This window comes from Aulonocara sp. 'chitande type north' Nkhata Bay, linkage group LG14 (assembly GCF_057382095.1).
Source record: "Aulonocara sp. 'chitande type north' Nkhata Bay isolate Kocher_YH1m ecotype deep benthic linkage group LG14, A_spYH_male_GT1.1, whole genome shotgun sequence".
NCBI lineage: Eukaryota > Metazoa > Chordata > Actinopteri > Cichliformes > Cichlidae > Aulonocara > Aulonocara sp. 'chitande type north' Nkhata Bay.
Window position 1 is genome coordinate 7,356,557 of NC_141357.1, and position 26,712 is coordinate 7,383,268.

Sequence of the window (26,712 nt, forward strand, 5' to 3'; positions counted from 1 at the left end):
AGCCGAAAGAGCTAAAAAGAGAATCACTACTGGCAAATTGCTACTATATGAGCATGCAGCGTTCCTAGATTTCTTAGATAGCTCCACCTGTCCACTCCACTGTCGCTCATCAAACCCAAATTCATGTTAGTTAGACAGAAGCTCACTCAACAATGAGTAACATCACGGTCCATTTTTTATTTCACAGAAAGTGCTTGCAAAGTGCAAAATAACCATTTTATTTCGAGGTTTCAGTAAATACATCTATGGATCATTTGTCACAAATATGAACTTAGGTGAAAGGAACAGTTTCATATTTTTAATAGATATACGTGTTTCCTCTTTCAGCCAAGAATTAGATGAGAGAAGCTAAAGTCAGCAGAAGATTTCATTAGCTTAGCACTAAGGCTGATAGCAAGGCTAGTTTCAGTAATGTGTTTGTTTTTGTTGTTTGTTTGTTTTGTTTTAGCCTCTACACAAATTCATCTGACTCCTTTATCAAGGATGCCATTTAGCACATTTTGCCAAAATGTAGACTTGTTTCTTTAATTATGCTGCCTGTTATGATCCGTAGCACGTTTAAAAATGTGAAATATAATGCAAAAAATATCAGCTTTGTTCACTTTGTTCTTAAAGCTTTCACTCGTGTGTATGTAAATGTGGCAGAGGGATTGTTTTTCTTTGTTTTACTGTGGAAACAAGGTCAGATAATGAAGATTTGTCATTCTGATAAAGCCAAAAATGTCAACAAATGAGATCATTGGTATGTTTAAATAATTTATATCAATAAACTCTCAGCCAACTGTCTAGGAAAGGACTGCTTTATTGGTATAGCCCAGGGATTCAACAGACTGCCAGTGCAGACGCTTGATGAGCTTACATTTCATAATAATTCTTTACAGTCACTGCGGGAGTGACAGTCCTCATGTCAGTTAATGATTTCTGTGACTTGATTCACTCTGTCCGATCACAACCCTTTGCAGGCTGCAAGATAACCCTGGTGCAAGAAACCACACTAGTGCACATCCGTGTTGAAGTGTCCTTGAGCAAATCACTGAACCCATTCGCACTGTTTTATGATGCTGACCTCTGACTGCAGATCAGATCAGCAAAGAAAATGATCTTACATGAGGACTGTGATGGCCAACAGCACGCTCAGGAAGTTACCGAGCAAAGCTGCTGAGGCACTAACTGCTCTGGCCCCGTTCTTGTTATATTCAAGGGTTATGTGAACCAAAGGTGGTGTAGTTTGCCCCTCACAGTGCCTTAGGTCAGCACCCACGCAGGCAGCGTAGCCCATGGCATGGGCAATATAGTTCTGCTCGTTGACACCCTGGAAGAGGTGGGCCATGGGTCCACGGGCCAGCACTGCCACATCCTCTCCACTGTGGGTTGTTGTATCTACGGGGACAGCTGCCTGCTGGATGTAGTCTTTAGATTCTGGAGAAGATAAGGATAGAGTACAAATGATTAGTCCTTTCAAAGAACATTAGACCCCATTTACACTTAAAACTGGTTTGATGAATGATATCAGCACCTGACTGGTGCATGGTAGTAGATCTAACATAGTGAATTCTGTGAAACAACGAAGTAATGACTGGGTCTTACTGGTGTCAACATTGCGGATGTCAGGGCGTGCGCCATTAACGATTTTGTGCCCAGGTCCATTGCCGTACATGAGCGTGGTATAAGGCAACATGTCACTTGCCCACAGTGGAGATTTACCTGGAAGACACAAACATTATTTTTGATTTATCTTTCTATTTCTTTCTGCTGTTTCTTTCTGCCTCGGAGTGCTAAACAAACAAAAACACACATCATGCGCACACAAACACAAGTGCGAGGAGGGATTGCTTGATCCCAAGGGTGCTGCGGGAGGTCTAGAGCTTGTTGACGATCTCAGCGTTTCTCTCCAGATGAGCCATTAGCCTGGCGAGTCTCCCCGCTGATGAAGAGCTCAGAGTTTCAGAGTCACATTAATCACTGCTGCACTGCTGCACCGCTGGGAGGAGGAGGAAGAGGGTAGAAAAGGAAAAGGGAAGAGGGAGCGCAAAGGTGTGAAAAGCATGACACGACCACAGATCAATCAATACAGACTCTGAAGACTGATAGTGATACAGTACAGTGATAATATACTGTTTTGACAGGACTAACTGGGATATCTTTGAACATCAGGACTTGGAAATGTTCACAGACGGTGTCCTCTGCTATATAAAACACTGCATAGACACTGTTACAGCAGTCAAACGGATCCGGGCTTATCCCAACCAAAAGCCCTGGATGACCCGGGAGGTCAGGCAGCTGCTGAAGGAGAGGAACATTGCATTCAGGTCTGGCAACAGGGATTACTACACCACAGCCCGATCCAACCTGAAGAGAGGCATCAGAGAGGCAAAGGGGGACTATAGGAGGAGGATCGAGGACCATTTGAAGAGTAATACCAGCCGGCAGGTGTGGCAAGGCATCCAGCACCTAACCAACTATAAGATCAATCTCGGAGCTGCGGACGGTGACCTGGAGCTGGCAGAGGAGCTGAATATCTTCTTTGCCCGCTTTGAGACCAGGGTACCGGAGGTATTGGAGCCACAGCAGCAACACGCCACCCATAGCAGCACCACCCTCACCCTGGAAGAGCACGAGGTGAGGCGCATGCTGCAGGCTGTTAACCCGAGGAAGGCGGCGGGTCCTGATGGTGTGCCAGGTCGAATATTGAGGGATTGTGCAGGACAGCTGGCTGGGATCTTCACCAGGATCTTCAACAAATCCCTCGCACAGGCGACTGTCCCACTCTGCCTGAAGTCCTCCACCATAGTCCCCTTGCCTAAGAAGCCCCACATCACCGGCCTGAATGACTACAGACCGGTGGCACTCACCCCAGTGGTAATGAAATGCTTTGAGAAGCTGGTCCGCAGACACATCACAGCAGCCCTGCCCCGCAGCCTGGATCCACACCAGTTTGCCTACAGAGCAAACCGGTCCACGGAAGACGCTGTAGCCACAGCACTCCATGCTGCATTAACTCACCTGGAAGAGCATGGTAGCTATGTGCGGATGCTCTTCGTGGATTACTGCTCAGCTTTTAACACCATCCTTCCACACAAACTGGTGGCCAAGCTACAAGACCTGGGGCTTCCATACAGCACCTGCATGTGGATCAACAGCTTCCTCTCGGGCCGTAGACAGAGAGTCAGAGTTGGCCATCACACATCCTCAGCCCTGAGTCTCAGCACTGGCTCACCCCAGGGCTGTGTGCTCAGTCCACTGCTCTACTCTCTCTACACACACGACTGCACTCCTCGCCACCACAGCAACATCTTTGTGAAATTTGCAGATGACACCACAGTGGTGGGGCTCATTTCCAAGGGAGACGAGTCTACGTACAGAGACGAGGTGGAGCAGCTGACGTCATGGTGTAAGGCCAATAACCTCCTCCTCAACACTTCAAAAACCAAAGAACTCATAATAGACTTCAGAAGGAAAAAGGCAGAGATCCAACCACTATTCATAAATGGGGACTGTGTAGAAAGGGTGGCAAGCTTCCGCTTCCTGGGAGTCAATATAGAGGAGAACCTTTCCTGGAGTGTGAACACCTCCGAGCTGCTGAAAAAGGCCCAACAGAGACTGTACTTCCTGAGAATTCTCAGGAGGAATAACATCACACAGAGACTGCTGGTGTCCTTCTACAGAGCCACCATTGAGAGTGTTCTAACTTACTGCATATGTATTTGGTACACTAGCTGCACAGGGGCTCAGAGGAAAGCACTCCAAGGGATCATTAACACCGCCCAAAAGATCACTGGCTGCCCTCTCCCCACACTGGAAGTTCTACACAATGCCCACTGTTTTAAAAAGGCCCAAAACATCATAAAAGACACCTCACATCCTGGCCACTCCCTGTTCGAACTGTTGCCCTCAGGCAGACGGTACAGGGCAATCAGAGCAAGGACTAATAGACTCAAACACAGCTGTTATCCAACTGCAATAACACATCTGAATACTACAAAAAAATGTCCATCACGCCACTCTTGTGTTAATCTATGCACGGTCTGAAGTATGTGTGTGGGAATGTATGTGAATGTTTTACTGTTACATCTTATTAGTATTTTAAGTATTCTATCTATTTTATTTATTGAATTTTATTGTTTTATTTATATTTTGATATTGCTAGGGATGATGTAATGATCGGGGACCATTCTTAATTTCGTTGTTCTCATGACAATGACAATAAAGTTTCTGATTCTGATTCTGATTCTGATTCTAATATGACTGGTAACAACTGGAGAGAAGGAGGAGCAGCCTCCAAGCCTGAGAAACAAAGTCCCAAACAGCGGCAGCTCCTTGAAGATGAAACATTTTTTTTGTTAGAACAGTGAAACTCTCTGTCTACTCTTGGCAACTCTCTGGACAGTTTTCCTCTGGATAGGTTTTCCCTTTCCCAATTACAGATTGTAGTGAGAGTGGGTTTTTGCAGAGCTCATCCATCTGAATACTGCAGTCAGAGGCGTAGCTGTTTTGACTGACAGACGTCTGGCACAGGCTGCCCTAACTTATCACTGTCTGCTGGACTTCACTTTCATAAAGAGGAGTCACTGAACTCCATTCCTCAGTGTTGTGTTGCCATCAGTACCTTTTGGGATCATCTTACTACATATTGACTTATGTGAGACCGTCCAAGAAGTTTTGCTCCAGCTTGCTTTTGCTCCAGCTTGCATACTAGTTACAGTAGACACAACACCAATGTTGGGATGATTCTAGACCTCAAATTTATCACAATCTTTGTGTGCAATTTCAGTACAACAGGCTGCATATTTCATTCCTCAGTCGACCTAAATGAAAGCAGTTTGGGAAATTTGCTGGTCTGAAGCATTCAGGTGTGCGTTACCACAACGTCATGGAGGATAGACATCAGCAATGATCTTTGAGAGATCATTTCTGCTCATCAATCTGGGTTACAAAATCATTTCTAAACTATTTGAAGTCGTTGCGGTCCTGGGTCAGTGGCCCAGTGTCTTGATTTTGTATTGTTGTTTATTAGTCTGTTTTGATTTTTGGTTCATGGTTTATGAGTCCTGGTGTTTCTGTTCTGTGTTGCTTAGCTTGTGTATTCCTCTGCTTCTCATGTCACTCTGGTCCCTGTACTCTGTGTTCCCTCCGTTCTTTGTCTGAGTTGTCTTTGAGTTGAGTCTGTGGATTTCCTGTTTTATTTTGAAGGTTTATGTCTTATGTCAGTGTTCTAGTTTCGTTTCCTCTGTCTCGTTAGCTCTAATTTCTCCCGGCTGTGTTCCCACCTGTTCCTTGTTCCCTCATGTGTATTTATAGTATGTGTGTCCTCCAGTGTTCAGCGTCGCGTCGCGTCCTCAACTTGCTGTGTGTTTTTCTTTTGTGCTCCCAGTCTCTTGTCTTTAGGTTTTCCTAGTGTTTGTTATTAGCTTTGTGTTTTCAGTTTAGGTCTGTTTTTGTGAGTTTATATTTGGAGTTTCTGCCACAGTGTAATAAAGCTGCCTCTTTTAGTTCACTGTGAGTCCAGCGTTTGGGTCCTGTTCTCCTGCCTGCACACAGCACACCATGACAGAAGTCCATCTTCTACAGTGAGAAAGATTATTCACAAGTGGAAAACATTCAAGATAGTTGTCCATTTTCCCAGGAAATTCATCCTGAGTTCAGACAGCAATCCTCACAGAAATAAAAATAAATAAATAAATAAAATAAGAAGAAAGCTCAAGAACTACATCTCACCTCTTCAGACCTTAGTATTCAAAGTTGATGACAGTACAACCAGAAAAAGACTTCATAAGTATGTCTGATTGGAAGAATTACCAGCAGAAAACCTCTTTTTAATAAAAAGAAAATGGCAGCAGCTGAGCTTTGTAAAGTTGTGTCTGAACAAACTAAAGATCTGGAACAATCTCCTTTGGACAGGTGAGATCAAAGTGGAGATGTCTGACTAACATGCACAGCACCACATTTGGAGAAAACCAAACACAGCAGGTGGAGGGGTTATGATTTCCACATGTTTTGTTTCTGGAGCTGATACATTTTTGGAAAAAATATCTACTGAGTAGATACACAGTTTAATAGTTACCACTTGAGTGATGCACCTAAAAGGGACTCAGCTACTCTTCATCTTTATTATATACATCTGTAAAAAAAAAATTATTCTGTGGTAAGTCAAACTGTATTTTATGAAAAAAAGGACATCTTTCAGGTCTAAAACCTTAAATAAAACAGAAAAGTGAGCAAGAGGAGAGAGAGTTGAAGAGGTAAGGAGCACATAAGATCAATAGGAAAGGTAGAAGAGACGGTGTCATCAGTGTTGTAGATGGTAAATGGAAGACAGAAGAGGGAGAAAGCAGGGGACTGAAATAGAAAGGCAAGCAGGAGAAAGGCTGCCAGTAATGTGTGTTTACCCTGGCTGTAATTGCAGGGAGAGACAGCAGATGAAATGTCAAGCTGCTGGTGGCAGAAGCACACTGAAGCTGTGAGGATACAGGCACTAAGAGGCATCGCGCACACACACACACACACACACACACACAACAGGCACAAATGCTGCCGCAGGTGTCTATTGTCAGAGTGGTTAAACACACCTGGAGGGGGGAATGGAGGCACAGAGTAAAGGTTTGAGGGGGGAAACAGAAAGAATTGTGGAGAAAGCTTAACTTACTGATACACTGACGATTAAAGAAAATCCTAAATTCTTTTTAAGCATTTTTTTCAGCAGGATTTTTTTTTTTAGATGAATGAATTGCAGTTCTGTTAATAATTACCCAGAATGCTGTTCCCACGAAAGGGGAAGCCATTGAAGGTAAGAGGCTGAGAGTGGTCAGCCATCACTACAGTGAGAGTTTCATGCTCTTCGGTGAGTTCGAGGCCCTTAGCGATAGCACGGTCAAAAGCAACCGCCTCATGCAGGGCCATGGAGGCCCGCCCAGCATGGTGAGCCTGGTCAATACGCCCACCTGTAAACACAAGGAAGGAAGGGGTTAAACATAACGGAGAGTGATGTACTGCCTTCTGGTCTTGGTTTTAGGAGCAGAAAAATAATTGGAAAAACCAGCATAATTTTAAAAATATCTCCTACATAAAGTGGCCATAATTCCTAAACAGTTCATGTAGTACTTTTATTTAATGTATATGTGATGTATACACACAACGAAAGCATTTTTTTCAAAAAATGTATTTTCCAAAAATGCACTGGGAAACAAACAAAGTCAAAATAAAGCAATGATGATCTATGTGTGTGCCAAAAGATTGATGATCTGACCAATCTGATTGGTCAGATCTGTTTATTCCGATCCAAAATATCAGAAAAAACTAATGCCTAAATTTGTCCAGCGGTCAGTGTGAATAGCTGCATTATGAACAGGTGAATCTGAAAATTATTTTTTAAGCTCTCAATATTCACACAAATTTTACATGTGCGTTGTGCAAAGGCAGAAACCCTGGACATTAGGAGATTACAGTTTCACTGATTCCCAAGAACAGTTTGCAAAATCCACTAATCACTGGATTAAAGTCTCATCAGCATCAAACGACTTGAGCTGCACTTGCCCAGAAGACTTAAAATAAACTTTGAAAGGTTATATTTAGTCCTAATAAACATCCAAACACCTTGCAAGGAAACAGTTAACTATTATTTGAATGAGTTATACAGTCTGTATATTTTCCCCCTGGCAGCAGGTACATTTCAGAGTTGAACCTTTTCTAAAGAGAGAGTGGGTGATTTTTTTTCTGCATTAGCACATCTCCCGCTCCTGTCCTCTCCACCGGCTATATTGGAAAGTAAAGTAGACCCGGCTAATAAGTTGTGATCTCAGCGAGCTGTCAGTGATTGGGCGCACCATATGTCCACTTCTATTTATATATTTGCCTCTTATTTTTAAAGTCATTGTGAAGACACTCAGTGGCACCGTGGAGTCCCCAGGCAGCTGCCTCAGATTAAAAGAGAGATAGACAAGGAGGCCAGAGAGGCAGCCGCGTGGAACGGAAACACACCATCAGCACACACTGCGGCAAACTCATTGAGCTGTATGCAGAATCAATGTCAACAGCAGGTACACACCGTGCTCTGAGCCAATGTTGTCACTATGGCACAAAGATCAATTTATCCCAACCAAGCTCCTATGTTGTACGCATATTAATATTTCAGCAAACAACAATTACTTAGTTATTTATATATAACTGTCACTTGGGCTGGTTGGGTATGATTATTATGCAATTTAACTGATCCTTCTATTTTTAGTCCTCTCACAGGAATTTTTTATCCAGTGTTTGTTGGATCGAGTGATGCGAATGTGTAGAAAACAGATGAAGCTGCTGTCCTCACCCTCCACTAACAGGAAGAAGCCTTTAGGGTTTTTCTGTAGGATGCGGATGGCCTTTTCTGTGGTCTCGATGATGGACGGATCCGTGCTCGGGTCCCTCTCCTCCTCGTAGCGGAGATCACCAGGTTCGAACAGAGCTGGGGAGGAGAAAGGAAAACTGCGCTATATTTATCAGTGATCAGTGGGGGTGTAGTGGCAAGGAAAGTCCTATTTTCCTCCTACTACTATTACCACTATTTTCAGCACACAGGAACTGATTAACCACACAGCAGGAGAAAACACAAAATATAGCAGCAAGCAAGCCCTCAGTCCACAAAAAGCACAATGACTGGATCCCTACACTTCCTACACACCCTCAAATACCAAAGGTTTATTGACAGCACCTGGTACTGAAAAAATATATTGGAGCATTTTCTGAAACAGAGCTAAAACCCTGCAAACATTTCAGCTGAATCAGAGTCTACCATTTTTTCTCACTGTCTAATATTTGCTGAAAAATAGTTAAAAAATGAAAGTTGTCCCAGTGTTGAGCTGTTTTTTCAGTGTCGCCTGGATGTTCTTGCTGGACTTTTTGGTAAAGTAATATTTGGATTTGAGAATCATTTTTTAAAATCCTTTTTTCAAATGGAACAAAATGAAAAAAACAAAACAAAAACAGTGTTGATTGAGAAAAGAGTAGGAAATCCAAGAGAGAAAAGCAGAGCACAGTTGGCCCAAGTTGAAACAGTCAGTCAGAGTTTTCTTAAATCCATCATGTGATTTGGGGGTTAATATTATGTACACTTAGTTAACTGAGTCACTAAATTATGAAGTCGGAACACAGAAAGAAAAGCTCCTAAGGTTAAGGTATTACTTTATTATAGACCTTTTAAAGACCCTAAACAAATAATTTGGATACATAAACCGCAAATAAAAACAAACGTCCAAACTCAAAAAATAAGTGACTGATAGGTTTGTAGCTTGAACCCATCCGCTGGAACGTTGAAGGCAATATAATTACACTGCAAAGCAAGACACAAGTAGGCAAAGTTCTTCATGTTACTCGTGCACGGGAGAAAACCGGACAGACACCGCTCTCTCGTCTGACCCTATTGAGGTTACATGAATATGCATAAGTTCATTAACATATGACGTCTACACACACTTGCCTGTGTGTGTGTGTGTGTGTGTGTGTGTGTGTGTGTGTGTGTGTGTGTGTGTGTGTGTGTGTGTGTGTGGACTGCTGATCAAAGGGTCAAACATCCTTGGTCAGGAAGAGGGTAGCCTCCCCCTCACCCTAGATAGATAACACGGTGAGGAAGTCCAGCAGTTCATCTAAACAAAGAGCACTTAGACTAAAACAGACGCAACTACGTTAATCCTACCATAAAACAATAAGACACGGTACGACCTCTCATGCTCCCAAAGTGCTGTGTAATACACACAAAGTTTGCAGACTATCAAGGATCAAAACCTCTACCAATCTACAACTAATTACAAAACTCTAAGCATATATAAGTAAATATTTCTAAGCATAAATGACAATCAACAATACAAATCTAACAGTGACACACAACCATGTTGATGCCTGACTCCACCACCGCTCCATTTAATAGAAACCACGTTTCTAGTTACATGTGAAGCAACAGGGGAATGCGCGAGGGAGCAAAGGAAGGGGAAAAAGAGAAAAAAACATACCCATGAGGTAGTCAGTGGTTTCAGGGTCCACAGCGTCAAAATCTGCTTTATTCCACACATAGTGGGCAACCTGTAACACACAGGAATACATATAACCATGGAGAGTGGAAGCAGAATACCAAAAGTGGTTGTACTTGTTATTAGTCACTGCATGACTCACCGGCAAACAGAAGGAAGCCGCTTCGTGTGCAAAGTAAAGGACACTTAACTGTTCTAACTATGAAACCTGCACCAGGTTTCTGTTCTTATATGATGCAAGTAATCACGTTTCTTATGGGAAAATAGCAGAATATTCATTTTGTAATACATTCACCTCTGGTATCTTTTGGCGAATAAAGTTTAAACAAAAACTCCCTGATACCTTATAATGTTAACGGTCTCCATTACAGTCAGATGCAGACACTGATAAGATCAGTCACACAACTGGACCCTCTTTAAACATATCAGGTCAAAATAAAAATCATCCAGTCCTCAGCAGGTCTTATAATAAATACAAATTTTAATGAAAGCTTGACATATTGTACCGTTTCATTATTTATGCAACAGAAATTTAAGTCAAAAGGCCAAAAACAGTGTGTGACAAACTAAGCACACCCTCGCCAAAAATAGTAAAGTTCATGACAAAACAAGTTTGCCAGGAGAAAACCTCTTCTTTCTAAAAACAACATAGCAGCCCAGCTCAGGTTTGTAAAGCTGCATCTGTACAAACAAGACTTCTGGAACAATGTCTGTTGGTCAGATGGGACCAAAGTGGAGATTTTTCGCAGCACCGCATTTGGATAAAACCAAAAGCAGCATATCATCACCTCACACCAACTGTCAAGCATGGTGGTAGAGGGGTCATGATTTGGATTTGTGTAGCAGTGAGACCTGGGTACCTTGCAGTCATGGAGTTAATAGTGAAATCCTCTGTATACCAAAGTATTCTGCACTTGGGTTCAGTTGTTATGCAATCAATAATCACACAGTATAATATGTCATGTGTTATTGATTAACAGATGTTGTATTTATCTGCTTTTAAGATTTATATTATGTCCTGACACATAAAACTGTAAATTGAAAGAGGGTGTCCTATCTTTTTAATATGACTGTATATGTACAGGTTTTTAGGTCTTCTGATTTCACACCACATCATACTTCTTACTTCTACCTGTTATTATGAGCAGAGGTGTTTTACCTTCCCAGTTTTTAAGTTCTGCCACTCTTTGATCAGGTCACGCCCATCCTTTCTTTCACCGTTTGAAAAGTAGTCTGTGGGGTATTCAGGGTCCTTGGTACCAGTAGGGGTCATGTACTTTCTACCGCCGCCAATGATCACCTGAAAACACATGCACACACACACACACACACACACACACACGCACACACACGCGAACATTTAAATCAAATTCAGCCGTTGAAAAGTTCAATATATACTGTTAAAAACAGAAGCGTACATCAATGTCTGTGTTGTTGATGAGCTGGAATGAGATATCCGTGCAGCCGTCCGTCTTAGCAGAATCAGGCATATCGGCATCACTGTACCACGTCCTGCTGGCACTGTGGGCGTAGCTGCCTGCTGGGGTGGCGTGTTGCACCCTCGTGGTTGTTACGATGCCCACAGACTTGCCTGCAACGTAAACACAGTAGCTTCCTGCTTAACACAGGTTAACAAAAAGCACTCTGCTCCATGCTCTATGAGCAGGAAGAAAAGTCATTAGTCGTTAGTCAAAAACTTTCTCAACTCTGAATGCAAAAGTTATCTTGGTGTGAAGTCTAGTAGATACAGTACTTATTGTCCTTTTAGTACTTAATTATCCTTCATCTGACAGACATTCAAAGTTTATGATCTCAGTCTCAGTGTGATAGCTGCAAGATGAGTGATGTGACGGCAAATTATCAGACACAGATACTCATGGCTTCATGAAGTGGTGATGTGAGATTACAAATCTCTGTCATGTATCAGAGGGATCAAAGTTCTTTATGCTCACTTGGAAAAAGTGTCCTGAAACTCAAAAGTCATTAAAGACATAACAGTCTGTAATGTGCACTGTAGGCGGCAGCAAATGGTTGATTAAACAATTAGCCAATCCACAGGCAATTAATCCAAACAATTAGGACAGCTAATTGTTAGAGCAATTTTTCAAAAATGAAAGAAATATGCTTGCAGGCTGTCAAATGTGAGCACTGAGCCTCACTTTGACACTTCACCATGGGGTTTAGAGGGGAATTTTGACATAGTTTTCTAGACTTGATGAATGAATAAAATAAAACTCCAGCTAATATGTAATTTTAATTGTGCAGGGTTATTACTTAAGAGAAAAAAGCAAAGATATCAGTGAAGAAAAAGCCTCCTGTGATGCCTCAGAGTTACAGTGGGGCAAAAAAGTATTTAGTCAGCCACCGATTGTGCAAGTTCCCCCACCTAAAATGATGACAGAGGTCAGTAATTTGCACCAGAGGTACACTTCAACTGTGAGAGACAGAATGTGAAAAAAAAATCCATGAATTCACATGGTAGGATTTGTAAAGAATTTATTCGTAAATCAGGGTGGAAAATAAGTATTTGGTCAATAACAAAAATACAACTCAATACTTTGTAACATAACCTTTGTTGGCAATAACAGAGGTCAAACGTTTACTATAGGTCTTTACCAGGTTTGCACACACAGTAGCTGGTATTTTGGCCCATTCCTCCATGCAGATCTTCTCGAGAGCAGTGATGTTTTGGGGCTGTCGCCGAGCAACACGGACTTTCAACTCCCGCCACAGATTTTCTATGAGGTTGAGGTCTGGAGACTGGCTAGGCCACTCCAGGACTTTCAAATGCTTCTTAGGGAGCCACTCCTTTGTTGCCCGGGCGGTGTGTTTTGGATCATTGTCATGTTGGAAGACCCAGCCTCGTTTCATCTTCAAAGTTCTCACTGATGGAAGGAGGTTTTGGCTCAAAATCTCACGATACATGGCCCCATTCATTCTGTCCTTAACACGGATCAGTCGTCCTGTCCCCTTGGCAGAAAAACAGCCCCATAGCATGATGTTTCCACCCCCATGCTTCACAGTAGGTATGGTGTTCTTGGGATGCAACTCAGTATTCTTCTTCCTCCAAACACGACGAGTTGAGTTTATACCAAAAAGTTCTACTTTGGTTTCATCTGACCACATGACATTCTCCCAATCCTCTGCTGTATCATCCATGTGCTCTCTGGCAAACTTCAGACGGGCCTGGACATGCACTGGCTTCAGCAGCGGAACACGTCTGGCACTGCGGGATTTGATTCCCTGCCGTTGTAGTGTGTTACTGATGGTGGCCTTTGTTACTTTGGTCCCAGCTCTCTGCAGGTCATTCACCAGGTCCCCCCGTGTGGTTCTTGGATCTTTGCTCACCGTTCTCATGATCATTTTGACCCCACGGGATGAGATCTTGCGTGGAGCCCCAGATCGAGGGAGATTATCAGTGGTCTTGTATGTCTTCCATTTTCTGATGATTGCTCCCACAGTTGATTTTTTCACACCAAGCTGCTTGCCTATTGTAGATTCACTCTTCCCAGTCTGGTGCAGGTCTACAATACTTTTCCTGGTGTCCTTCGAAAGCTCTTTGGTCTTGGCCACGGCGGAGTTTGGAGTCTGACTGTTTGAGGCTGTGGACAGGTGTCTTTTATACAGATGATGAGTTCAAACAGGTGCCATTCATACAGGTAACGAGTGGGGGACAGAAAAGCTTCTTACAGAAGACGTTACAGGTCTGTGAGAGCCAGAGATTTTCCTTGTTTGAGGTGACCAAATACTTATTTTCCACCCTAATTTACGAATAAATTCTTTACAAATCCTACCATGTGAATTCATGGATTTTTTTTTCACATTCTGTCTCTCACAGTTGAAGTGTACCTCTGGTGCAAATTACTGACCTCTGTCATCATTTTAAGTGGGGGAACTTGCACAATCGGTGGCTGACTAAATACTTTTTTGCCCCACTGTATCTCAAGAGGTGCCGGGCTCCAGGTGAACCTTGCTGCTAGAAACTGCGTGGAAGGACACGACCGTTTCCAAAATGTTTTTTACAACATTAAATAGAAGCGTCTTCAAAAAACTGGTTCTCTGCAACATTCGCACCTGAGCATCGGTCTTTGGCATAGCGCTGGGGTCATGGCCATGACACTCTGCCTGTGTGCGTGTCATGAAATATTTATGGATGCTGATAACACTGGAACACGATAACAGTCAAGGTGCTTTCCCGTGTAGTAGATTATGCTGTGGTGGAACCTGAGGCTGCGAGCTGCTGTTGCTCCCTGCTCCCCGCTGGCCCCTGTAATACCACTCTGACAGGGCACTGCAGCTCACAGCAGAGCGCTCAGCTGTAAAATCAGGTTTTGTTGAGGCCGTGTAAGACCTGGGGGATTTTCTTTTGACAGAAGCTAGAACCTAAATGTGACACGCAGGGCCATGTCAGGTATCTGCCTGCTCTTTGTACAAGAGTCACACAATCCCATTTGTTGCTTCAATCACGGCATCTTTTAAATTCTTATCCTCTGAGTGTCATCTGTGCAGCAATGAGTTGCACTTGTTCACATGAGCCTATTGCCATCTGCTGAATATCACCATTACCATTAGTCTGTTTTATAAGTCATTTGCTCATTATTATACATCACGTAAGCATTATGGTGAAATGTTATGGGCTTTTTCGCTTTAATCTTGTGGCATCTTGTTTTTAAACATCAGTTAAATTCTCATTTAAAGGTATTTTCTTACATTTACAATCATCTGCCACTAAATGTCGTCTCCGCCGCTGAATTTCCCGTCAACAAAAAAGCTGCAGCAGTGTTTTCTGAAGCATGTCAATTGAATAAAAATGCTAATTTAAATGTTTTTATGCTCTGCTTTGCGGTTCTCATCACCCACATTTTGTCATTTTTATGCAAATGTTTCTGTTTCCATTTTTCCGCCTCTGGCATAAAAAATATGGCGTAACCTTTTTTTAATTTCACTTACAAAGCTCTGACTGGCTCAACAGTTTTTCCAATTCAAATAAGCTTCACGGAGCACAGCATAAAACTTTTTTCCCCCCCAATTATGTTTCAAACATTCAGAATAGCTAGCCATCTTATGTTTCTTTTTTTTCATTTGACACATTCAACTAACTGCAGTAAAGTAAGCTTTTTGGTATGATAATGATTAAAAACAAAGTAGTATAGTTCTGTCGTCTTTTGACTCTTTGACCCAGTTAGCATCCAAACTGCTGCATACACGTGACTATTGTTCCGCATGCTCTGATGAAGGCAAGAAGTCCAAAATATTAGCACGTTTGTTGACATGGTCAGAATAAATAGGTGAATTTTAAATTTGCCCATTTTTCCCTCAGGTTTTGTGCTACAATCTTTATACATTTGGGCATTAAAGGATGTACTAATACTCCACTACTACTGCTTGAAGTTTTAGTCTACAGATGAAAAAATTCTTTTTAAAGATTCAGTTAATGACATTTCTTGTCTTCAGTGGCTCACCAGCATCTTTGGCCCACTTCAAGATGGACGTCACCTCGTTGCCCTTCTGAGTTCTGCATACTCCGTTGCGACCCGCCGCATTCACTCCAACGATGTTCAGGTTGGTTTTCACCCCACACAGATAGGCTGTGGCTGTGGCTGCGCTGTCTGCAACCTGGAAGTCCACACTGTAGGTCTGCACAGTACACACACATACACAAAGACACATTTACCATTTAAATATTTTCAGTATTGTCTCATCAAGCTCCCTTTACTCCTAGGGTTGTGTGGTGGTGCCAGAGTAATTGGGCATCTGGAGATATTTAAAAAATGAAAGGCTTCAAAGTAATTTTCCCTCTTCTGTAGGCACGTAGAACTCTTCCTTTTGTGAGCCATGGTTTCATTGCACCCCACTGAAGTATTTGAAATTCAGTTTTCAGTGCTACTGTGCTTGAGCCATTTTTCACATCTTTATATTTATTAAAACATGTGCAAACATTTAAAATAAGGCAAGCAGCAGCACGGGCAGCACGGTGGCACGGTGGTTAGCACTGTTGCCGCACAGCAAGAAGGTCCTGAGTTCAATTCCAACATCAGGCCAGGGTCTTTCTGTGTGGAGTTTGCATGCTCTCCCCGTGTTTGCGTGGGTTCCCTCCGGGTACTCCGGCTTCCCCCCCACCGTCCAAAGACATGCAGCTTGAGGGGATAGGTTAATTGGAAAATCCAAATTGCCATTGTGTGAATGTGCGAGTGAATGTGAGTGCGAATGGTTGTCTGTCCCTGTGTGTTGGCCCTGCGACAGACTGGCGACCTGTCCAGGGTGTACCCCGCCTCTTGCCCTATGACAGCTGGGATAGGCTCCAGCGCCCCCCGCGACCCTGAAAAGGATAAGCGGAAGCGAATGGATGGATGGATGGTTTTAAAAAAACTGATGAAATTGAAATTCAATTTTTAATATGACCACCTTTATTCTTCCACACAGCCTGAACTGTCTCGGGCAAGCTTATGTTCCTTTTTCTACCAATTGTCCCACTCTGCTTCTGTAATGTTGAGTTCTGGGCTCTGTGTCATGGTGTGTTTGTCTATCCAGGTATGTTTTTACTGCATTGATAATGCGTTTGGGATTGTTATCATGCTCAAAAGTAAAGCCATTACCAATCAATCTTTATTGTATGGTATTCTATGGTAAATCACAATCTGATGGTACTCTTTTGTGCAAATAATTCGATAAATTTTGACAACACTCCCAACACCACTGGTTGAAATCCAGCCCCGTAACATAAAAGAACCTCCATTGTGTTTTACACATGGCTGTAGTCGCTGTTATACCCTCTCCTAACCTTGTTAAAATACACCACCGTAGATACTGAAGATAATTTAAATTAAAAGTTTCAAATTTGGACTCCATATCTGTTACCACTGATTTTCAGTCCAGGTCTTGTACAGGGAGTGCAGAATTATTAGGCAAATGAGTATTTTGTCCACATCATCCTCTTCATGCATGTTGTCTTACTCCAAGCTGTATAGGATCGAAAGCCTACTACCAATTAAGCATATTAGGTGATGTGCATCTCTGTAATGAGAAGGGGTGTGGTCTAATGACATCAACACCCTATATCAGGTGTGCATAATTATTAGGCAACGTCCTTTCCTTTGGCAAAATGGGTCAAAAGAAGGACTTGACAGGCTCAGAAAAGTCAAAAATAGTGAGATATCTTGCAGAGGGATGCAGCAGTCTCAAAATTGCAAAGCTTCTGAAGAGTGATCATCGAACAATCAAGCGTTTCATTCAAAATAGTCAACAGGGTCGCAAGAAGCGTGTGGAAAAACCAAGGCGCAAAATAACTGCCCATGAACTGAGAAAAGTCAAGTGTGCAGCTGCCAAGATGCCACTTGCCACCAGTTTGGCCATATTTCAGAGCTGCAACATCACTGGAGTGCCCAAAAGCACAAGGTGTGCAATACTCAGAGACATGGCCAAGGTAAGAAAGGCTGAAAGACGACCACCACTGAACAAGACACACAAGCTGAAACATCAAGACTGGGCCAAGAAATATCTCAAGACTGGTTTTTCTAAGGTTTTAAGGACTGATGAAATGAGAGTGAGTCTTGATGGGCCAGATGGATGGGCCCGTAGCTGGATTAGTAAAGGGCAGAGAGCTCCAGTCCGACTCAGACGCCAGTAAGGTGGAGGTGGAGTACTGGTTTGGGCTGGTATCATCAAAGATGAGCTTGTGGGGCCTTTTCGGGTTGAGGATGGAGTCAAGCTCAACTCCCAGTCCTACTGCCAGTTTCTGGAAGACACCTTCTTCAAGCAGTGGTACAGGAAGAAGTCTGCATCCTTCAAGAAAAACATGATTTTCATGCAGGACAATGCTCCATCACACGCGTCCAAGTACTCCACAGCGTGGCTGGCAAGAAAGGGTATAAAAGAAGAAAAACTAATGACATGGCCACCTTGTTCACCTGATCTGAACCCCATTGAGAACCTGTGGTCCATCATCAAATGTGAGATTTACAAGGAGGGAAAACAGTACACCTCTCTGAACAGTGTCTGGGAGGCTGTGGTTGCTGCTGCACGCAATGTTGATGGTGAACAGATCAAAACACTGACAGAATCCATGGATGGCAGGCTTTTGAGTGTCCTTGCAAAGAAAGGTGGCTATATTGGTCGCTGATTTGTTTTTGTTTTCTTTTTGAATGTCAGAAATGTATATTTGTGAATGTGGAGATGTTATATTGGTTTCACTGGTAAAAATAAATAATTGAAATGGGTATATATTTGTTTTTTGTTAAGTTGCCTAATAATTATGCACAGTAATAGTCACCTGCACACACAGATATCCCCCTAAAATAGCTAAAACTAAAAACTACTTCCAAAAACATTCAGCTTTGATATTAATGAGTTTTTTGGGTTCATTGAGAACATGGTTGTTGTTCAATAATAAAATTATTCCTCAAAAATACAACTTGCCTAATAATTCTGCACTCCCTGTATAATTTGGCATAGCTTAACTATTTTTTCCCATTTCCCTTCCCCAAGAATGGTTTCTTCCACCCTTCCACTGAGAGCATTTCTGATGAGGCTTTAGTGAACAGTGATCATCTTAAATTAGAAACAAATGGTCCTTTAACAAGGATATTTTTCCAGTTACAGACAGAAAACAGCTGGCTTAGCTGTAGCTAAGACTAGCCATGGTTCATAGCTAGCTTTACAATTAACAGTTAAAATTCATACACTGTGGCTTGTTTTGCTATAGAATAGCCCTTTATTGCCATTGTATGTGTATATAAAATTACAGAAGAATATACAATTGTCTACTCTAGTTTCTTTTAAAGAAGTTTACGGTGCACTAATTTTCTATGGCACAATAGATGTTTGTCTGACAACAAAGGCTATTTTTTGTTTTTAATGTCCCTACACACTATTTTCCTATCCTTACCTTTCCTGTCACTGATTTTTGATCCATCTCCCTGAAATTAATATCCTCCATTTTTAAGAGGCAGAAAAGTCCCTTTTGTCACTCACGTGAAAGTCCACAGTTTGAGCAATACATGTGACAGCGTTTTCTGCTTAAGTTGTTTTATTTTTAATATGTTTTTAATATAAAATATTGTATTAGTTGATGTTATTATTTAGGGTAAGGCATTAAGTCTAACAAGTTACAGGCTTGTATTTCTGGTTAGAAGAGTTACAGCCACCTGCTAAAGGCTTTCCAAAACACGTGCTGTAGACACAAGTTCCAACTGAAATACATTAGTTTAATAATATATATTAGTTACTATGAGACCAGTCTGACATAAGGCCCCTCACACAGAAACTGTATGCCTACAGGGCTGATTGCATTCATATTCAGTACTGAAAATCTAAAATAGGGATGCCAGACTCATTTCCATTGTGACCAGTGAAATTCCTCTTTCTGTCAGTGTAAAAAAAAGTTTAATTATAGAATTAATCATTGAGATATCTTAATATAAGAAAAAGAAGTGCGATTTCAACAGGACATTTCAGTTTTTCTACATAATAAAACATTGCTGCTGCAGTAAATGAAAGAAATCTGTCACCCCAACTCTTTTGGCTTAAACTGTAAGAAATCAATGAGTAAAATTACAGAAAAACTTCTGGCAGCTCATTTAATCTTCTGTAATTATAAATCAGAAACTCTTTTTTTTGATATCTCACAGAAAGAAGTGAAAAAATAGGAACTTTTCTGTTCTGTCTTTTCTTAATTTTCTTCTTTTTCTTAATCTGCTACCTAATTACTTTGGGGTAGCATAAATGGCCCATGGGCGAGGTCAGTAAAGATAAAGCGTTAAAACTAATGAAAATACACTCAAAAGTCCCAAATTCCTTTCTTTATTTTTCTAAAGCTGTGCAGCTGGGCCAGAGTCTGTGTCAGGCTGATTCTGGCCCCCGGGCCTTATGTTTGAAACCACTGATCTAAAGATAGAGGATGATGCATATACTTAAATGACTTCATCACATGTCACACTTGTTTTGGGAGCACCCATAGTTGTACTGTGGCTGACGCAGCAGCTATATGGTACCATGGGTTCCTCTTTTTATATCATAATTATGTATGTATCGATGTGTGTGTGTGTGTGTGTGCGTGTGTGTGTGTGTGTGTGTGTGTGTGTGTGTGTGTGTGTGTGTGTGTGTGTGTGTGTGTACCTTGGCCAGCCCCACATTGGGGAAGGTGTCCATGGTCATCACTGTCTCCTCCCCTGGCTGGTTCTCCAGCTGTCCCTTGAGAATACGAGCTGCTGTGAGGGTTGTGAGTCCCATACCTGAGGCCCACAGACACAAGTTCACACACTGTAGCTTTGATAAACACAAATAACTCCCTCCTGCATCTTCTTGTATTCCTTTAAAATATTTGTTTTCTATGCTGTAAATTGGTGGCTGAGCAAACAGAGCAGACAATGGATCTATGTATATAAAAAAGTAATTCAAGCACTCTTTACTTATTCTGCTTGTTTTAACTGTTCAGCCGAGTGAGGCTGTCTAATGATATTCGTGCAAAGGATTGACAGTGTTGTGTAACCTACCATCTCCAAGGAAAAACAGGATGTTCTTGGCAACGTTGGTGTTCAGCTTCCTGTCTAGTGCTGCCTGCAGTGTCTTCCTCGCCTGTGACCTCCAGAACTCTGAGTTCTCTTCCTCAACTTAAGGCAAACACAGGAGTCAGAGTGGTGTTTAAAACATCAGTTCAAACAAAAATATGCACTCAACACAAGCACCAGCTTACCTTTTATTGAAGCTTCTCTTACATATTGGAGTTCATCTGATCTTGATGCTGGTTGCTTTCAGACAAAACTATGATATAACACTTAGCATTTCCTACTGTAGCTGGAAATTCAAAGTGTTCTCACAACTGAAGTAAGTACACTAAAATAAACCAGAGATGGAGCGGACAGCAGGAAACAGAAAAAAGCTAAATTGTACATACCATAATAATTACTCAGTAATCGCTCATTACCTTTAAATTGGAGATATATGGGCACATAGAGGGGCCTTTTAAGCAGTGCACATTCATTATATTAAAAGGGTAACTGATAACTATAGATGAAGCTGCTGCTTAAAGACAGTTTATGTCTGGAGAGTAAATGTTTGGAGCCTATATTTGTTTCATTATACAGGATGGGCCATTTATATGGATACACCATAATAACATGGGAATGGTTGGTGATATTAAAGTCCTGTTTGTGGCACATTAGTATATGTGAGGGGGCAAACTCCTCAAGATGGGTGGTGACCATGGTGGCCATTTAAAAGTCGGCCATCTTGGATACAACTTTTGTTTTTTCAATAGGAAGAGGGCCATGTGACACATCAAACTTATTGGTAATGTCACAAGAAAAACAATGGTGTGCTTGGTTTCAACGTAACTTTATTCTTTCATGAGTTATTTACAAGTTTCTCTTTGTTCACAGCCATTGACATGTTGAAGAGGTTAACACGTGAGGAGCGGATCGAAATTGTGTTGATATCTGGTGAACGCAGTAACCGGGTCATTGCAGCAGATTTCAATGCAAGACACCCTACGAGACCACCCATCTCCCATGCTACAGTTAGCAAACTGCTTGCTAAGTTTCGTGAAACTGGATGCAAGAAAACTGTCACTAATGAAGAAACATCAGTGGCTGTCCTAGCTTCATTCAGCAAGAGCTCACAGCGTAGCGCTCACCGCATGTCATTGGAGAGTGGAATTAGTCGAACATCCCCTCGGCGGATATTAGCTACTCACAAATGGCACCCTTACAAACTCCAGCTACTGCAGCATCTCAACGAGGATGACCCAGATCGGCGCACAGAATTTGCAAAATGGGCAAAACAAAAATCGGAACAGGACCCTCAGTTCACGCAGAAGAGTTTGTTCAGTGATGAGGCAAACTTTTATGTGAATAGTGAAGTTAACAAACAAAAGCACCGCTATTGGTCTGACACTAACCCACATTGGATGGATCCCTCCAAGACTGTTGGAACAAAAAAAGTGATGGTTTGGTGTGGTATATGGGGACAACAATAGTGGGTCCATTCTTCATCAATGGAAACCTCAAGGCCACTGGACATTTGAAATTGCTACATGATGATGTGTTTCCCTCTTTATGCACTGAAGCTGGCACGTTCCCTGAGTTTTTCCAGCAAGATGGTGCACCACCACATTATGGGTTCCAGGTCCGAGCATTCCTAGATGAACGGTTTCCTGGAAAGTGGATTGGTCGTCGTGGGCCAGTTGAATGGCCCCCAAGCTCTCCCGATCTGACCCCCTTAGACTTTTATCTTTGGGGTCATCTGAAGGCAATTGTCTACGGTGTGAAGATACGAGATGTGCAGCACCTGAAACTACGGATACTGGATGCTTGTGCTGGCATTTCCCCTGCGGTGTTGCTATCAGTGTGTGAAGAGTGGGAGAAGAGGGTTGCATTGACAATCCAACACAATGGGCAGCACATTGAACACATTTTATAAGTGGTCAGAAACTTGTAAATAACTCATGAAAGAATAAAGTTACGTTGAAACCAAGCACGCCATTGTTTTTCTTGTGACATTACCAATAAGTTTGATGTGTCACATGGCCCTCTTCCTATTGAAAAAACAAAAGTTGTATCCAAGATGGCCGACTTCTAAATGGCCACCATGGTCACCACCCATCTTGAGGAGTTTGCCCCCTCACATATACTAATGTGCCACAAACAGGACTTTAATATCACCAACCATTCCCATGTTATTACGGTGTATCCATATAAATGGCCCACCCTGTAGTCTAAAAACACCTTTCTTAATAAGAGTTTTATTCTCTGACTCATCCGGCTATTAAGCAATAAAGCCTATTGACTGTAGGAAACTGCCAAAACACTGATGTTTCATACAACAGTGTGTGATGCAGTTAACAAAGCAGCACAATCAGGTTCAAGCTGAAACTTTCTCCTGGTTTGACTCAGTTTGTGCTCTTCCGTGGAGTGATTAATACATAATGTTGAGGTTTTCAAATGGCCTTCTTTTCATCAAACAAGAATACTTTGATGAATTTAGACCATTCTGGGCTTGTAATCTACTGATGCTAATGCTCCAGGTACTCAGCTAGATAAAAGTAGCAGAATAATTTTAATATGTACTATCATAATTACAGAATGGATTTTTAAAATGTTTAATCAGCCTTTTAATTGAGTATTACAATGTGTCTTTAGAACAGGAGTGAGGCTCTCTAAAAACGGGCTCCAAAGTACAGATGCAGTTAAAAAAACATAATAAACACATAATGATTATAGATCCACAATCTTAGTTATTTACAAATTTCTGATCAAGTTAATTTAGTTTGACCTTGAAATATGTTTTCCATCTAGCAACGTTCTAAACCTTTGAACTGTAGCATAATTACAGTTTTATCTAAGATGCTTTCCTACTGTGAGTGTTTATAGTGCAACATGTTCCTGCTGGAAATCAGTATCTCACTTCAGGTGTAACTTTAAACTTGGAGAAAACTTCCGCCTAAAATTCCACAGATCACAATCAAAGCCTTGTTCGGCGCATCCTGCAGAGATCACTGTGAGCAGTGTTAGAAAGAAACTCTTTCGAGACTTGAATGTGTGTTTACTGCAGTGTTTGTTCGCAGCAACAGCTGTCACACCTCACTTTAATGCTCTCTTATCTACTGCAGTACATCTCTGTATGCTGTTAAACAGTTATTCTGATACAGTAGTCCATTAATTCACAGTGATTGCTGATAACGGGGAGTTTTGCGGAACTCCATCTGCACTCAAAGTGCTGACTTGCAAAGTTTGGAAGCTCCTGTCAAAAAACAACCGGGGACCATGAAAGGAAGGGTGGAAGGTGAGACATCATTAAGAAGAAAAAAGGGAAAGTGAAAAGAGGGTAAAGACAGAGCCCAAAGGGAGAAGAGAAAGGGACTCAGAATTGGTGGATGATGGAGTTTTAAAGCTTTTAAATAGAGAAGAAGTTTGATTCTTAGGTTAAAAACGGAGAATCATACATCAAACTCAACATTTTCAGGTCACTCTGATGTTATCGTAAAAAGACCTGCAAATCTAATAGTTTGTGTAAAAGCTGCAGAGTGAAGGAATGGGGGGGGGGGGGGGGGGGGGGGAGCCTGTGTTATGAAGAGGTGCATTTTTGCTTGTGGGTGAATTTCTGCAGCTGTAACACTGGAAGAAAAAAAATGAAGTTCTGGTCGAAGTGGCACTCAAATATCAATACTGAAAGAAAGGACAATGGGAAAACTAATACAAGGACAAGTGGTCTACTTGTTGTGTGCTACCAATAGAAGTTCTGGGTTAGGTTTTTCAAGGTTTTTGTTTAAAGGTAAAGAGCTGAAATCTGAAAGGGTTTGAACAGTGTTAAAGGTCAAAACACTGTGTACTGTTTGGTTCATCAGCATTTGAAGGCAGCAGAATGAATGTACATTTGAAACGTAAATGAAATGCAAGCTTAAGATGGAAACAGTGGAACTGGTTTTTGATTAAACGCAGGTATTGATTCACTTACAATTAAAATGAACTTCAGCTGAAACATTTAAATGAAAGCAGATGAAGTGGGCATGTCAGCTGATGTGTAAAGTCTGAACGCAGTGGAGCAGTTAATTCAGGAAATATCACTGAAGCACTGAAAGGTTTTCAGTTGAAGGTTATAGTGCTTATTGTTGATTTTGTACATGGTGAACGCAGTTGAACAGCCATTTGTAGTGTAAATGCCAAACACGATTGAAATGACATTTAAAGACTGTGTGTGTTTGGCTTGATGTGTGAGCCCTGAGGTTCGGTAAATGTAAAACAATGGAAGCATTAGATGAAGAACATGCAGAGGCTGTTATCTGTCAAGAGTTGAGGTTTTTATTCACTTTTTAAAATGTGTCTCTATGCATAGACAATGGCCAGTGGGTAGAACAGGAAGTCCTGAAGCAAATATTGATTAACCGATATACTCACTAGCTGAAGTGTTCCCACACTGGTTGCAATACAGCAAGCAGTTGCTTAAATGTAAAAGCTGAAAATCAGTCAAACTACCCTGTGACACAAAAAGACTTATGAGCTGAATGGTCAGCAAAGTGTAAGAAACTGGTAAATAAAGTGACATAGGATAAGGTTTGAGCCAGATGTGGCAAAAGTACACACATTCAGTACTTAAGTAGAAGTACAGATACTTCAGCTATTTTTATCCAAAGCTAAACATTGTGCTATATTAATGTAATAATAAAATAACATAAGTAATTTCTATTAAGTGCTCCAGTATTTATCTTTGTGTACAGGCTGTGATCAGCTGATCTGGGACACTGCTGCTCTTTGTGAATATACAAACGGATGTGAGCAGATGCATGTGAGCATGAGTTCTCCTGGCTGATTTCCATTATCTACACTGACAGTACACTGTTTATGCTGTCTTTATGCTAAACAGTATCATCATCCTAACTTCAAATTTATCTTTGCTACATTGGATGTAACCCAACTCTGGCCATCAAATCACCAATCACACACTGTTCTTTACTTTAAATCCATCACAACACAGCAAACTAACCTGTTTGTCCTGGACTAACCTGCAGAGGAGTTTCATGTCAAACACAATGTCACATGTACAGACTCAATATCTGATTTAGAAAACATCAAAGCAGAAGAAAACCCAAAACAAAACTAAAACAAGAGTGCGTTTTCCTTCTTTCCTTACCTGTGGCAATGGATGATCCAAGCACCACCAACAGAAAGAGAGCCAGGAACGACCTTCTTGTGGACGCCATGGCCACGATCGAGATGGCAGTCTGCTCCTCTAAGTCTTGAATCAACTCTTCCACTCTAATAATACCCGTTTCCAATCTAACCTGCTGTCAGTCATATTTAACAGCATGTCATAAATACATAAACACCAATCAACCTGTGGCAGCCTTATATGACCCTTTGAGTGAAAAGAAATGTGTTGTGGTTGGCATGGAGGAGAAATAAGACACAAAAAAAAACATAACAAAAATATACCTGCAGCTTAAACTACTGTAATAATGAACCTATGAATATTTGTGGTCCTTGACTAGAGGACTCATTAAGAGTAGTTTTAATGACACCATTGAATTGAGCGTATACACGGGCATTATTTATGACCCTGTGACAAAGATCAAGGAAATGCATGCGAACATACCAATCAGCAATTGAAAGTTTGTGTGTGTGTGTGTGTGTGTGTGTGTGTGTGTGTGTGTGTGTGTGTGTGTGTGTGTGTGTGTAATTTCTAACCATAAATGGACTGTATCTGAGAGATAATGCAACGGAGCAATACAGTTATGTAAGTGAGAAAGACAGAGTCCGCCGGGACTGAGCTGAAAGTCAGAAGCACTCAGCCATCTATTTTCCAATGAATACATTAGCAAGAAGGGATATAAGTATCGACAATCATGTTTTATTTGATTGCTTGTCCAAAATTTCCACATCACCCTTCTGAGAGAACAAGAGGTAACATGGCAACCGATGCAGAAAGCGTGTTTTGCATCTTATTCAACAGGTGCCATGCGTCACACAGGTAATTTAATCACATAATGTTCCCTGCAAGTTCACTGATTAGTCTCACCGGTGTGAATGAGGCATTAAGCCAAGAACGCAAACCAATTTTAATCTCCTTAATATATATATATATATATATATATATATATATATATATATATATATATATATATATATATATATATAACACACCCAGCACGCCCCTGCGGGCGGTTTATCCTTCAAGCTCGGGTCCTCTACCAGAGGCCTGGGAGCTTGAGGGTCCTGCGCAGTAT

The 26,712-nt window shown here is 41.6% G+C and overlaps 1 protein-coding gene across 1 annotated transcript; it reads right to left on the bottom strand.

Annotated features, from left to right (window-relative positions):
• Window positions 1-402: 402 nt before the first annotated feature.
• Window positions 403-25,743, bottom strand: alp3 (alkaline phosphatase 3). The gene is made up of 11 exons (XM_086260782.1): window positions 25,620-25,743; window positions 20,489-20,605; window positions 20,112-20,227; window positions 15,461-15,635; window positions 11,417-11,589; window positions 11,158-11,298; window positions 9,981-10,050; window positions 8,306-8,440; window positions 6,747-6,938; window positions 1,588-1,704; window positions 403-1,419 (listed from the first exon to the last, which is right to left on the bottom strand). The coding sequence occupies exons 1-11, from the start codon at window positions 25,687-25,689 to the stop codon at window positions 1,103-1,105; spliced, it is 1,623 nt and encodes a 540-aa protein (XP_086116908.1). The 5' UTR covers window positions 25,690-25,743; the 3' UTR covers window positions 403-1,102.
• Window positions 25,744-26,712: the final 969 nt, after the last annotated feature.

Bases quoted from the DNA above. Each gene is read 5' to 3' on its own strand.
- alp3 (XM_086260782.1), bottom strand. From the start codon at position 25,689: ATGGCGTCCACAAGAAGGTCGTTCCTGGCTCTCTTTCTGTTGGTGGTG. The intron at 20,228-20,488 runs GTAGGTTACACA...TGTGGGCCTCAG, and splicing joins CCTGTTTTTCCTTGGAGATG to GTATGGGACTCACAACCCTC. The intron at 11,299-11,416 runs GTACGCTTCTGT...ATGTGTTTTCAG, and splicing joins TCAACAACACAGACATTGAT to GTGATCATTGGCGGCGGTAG.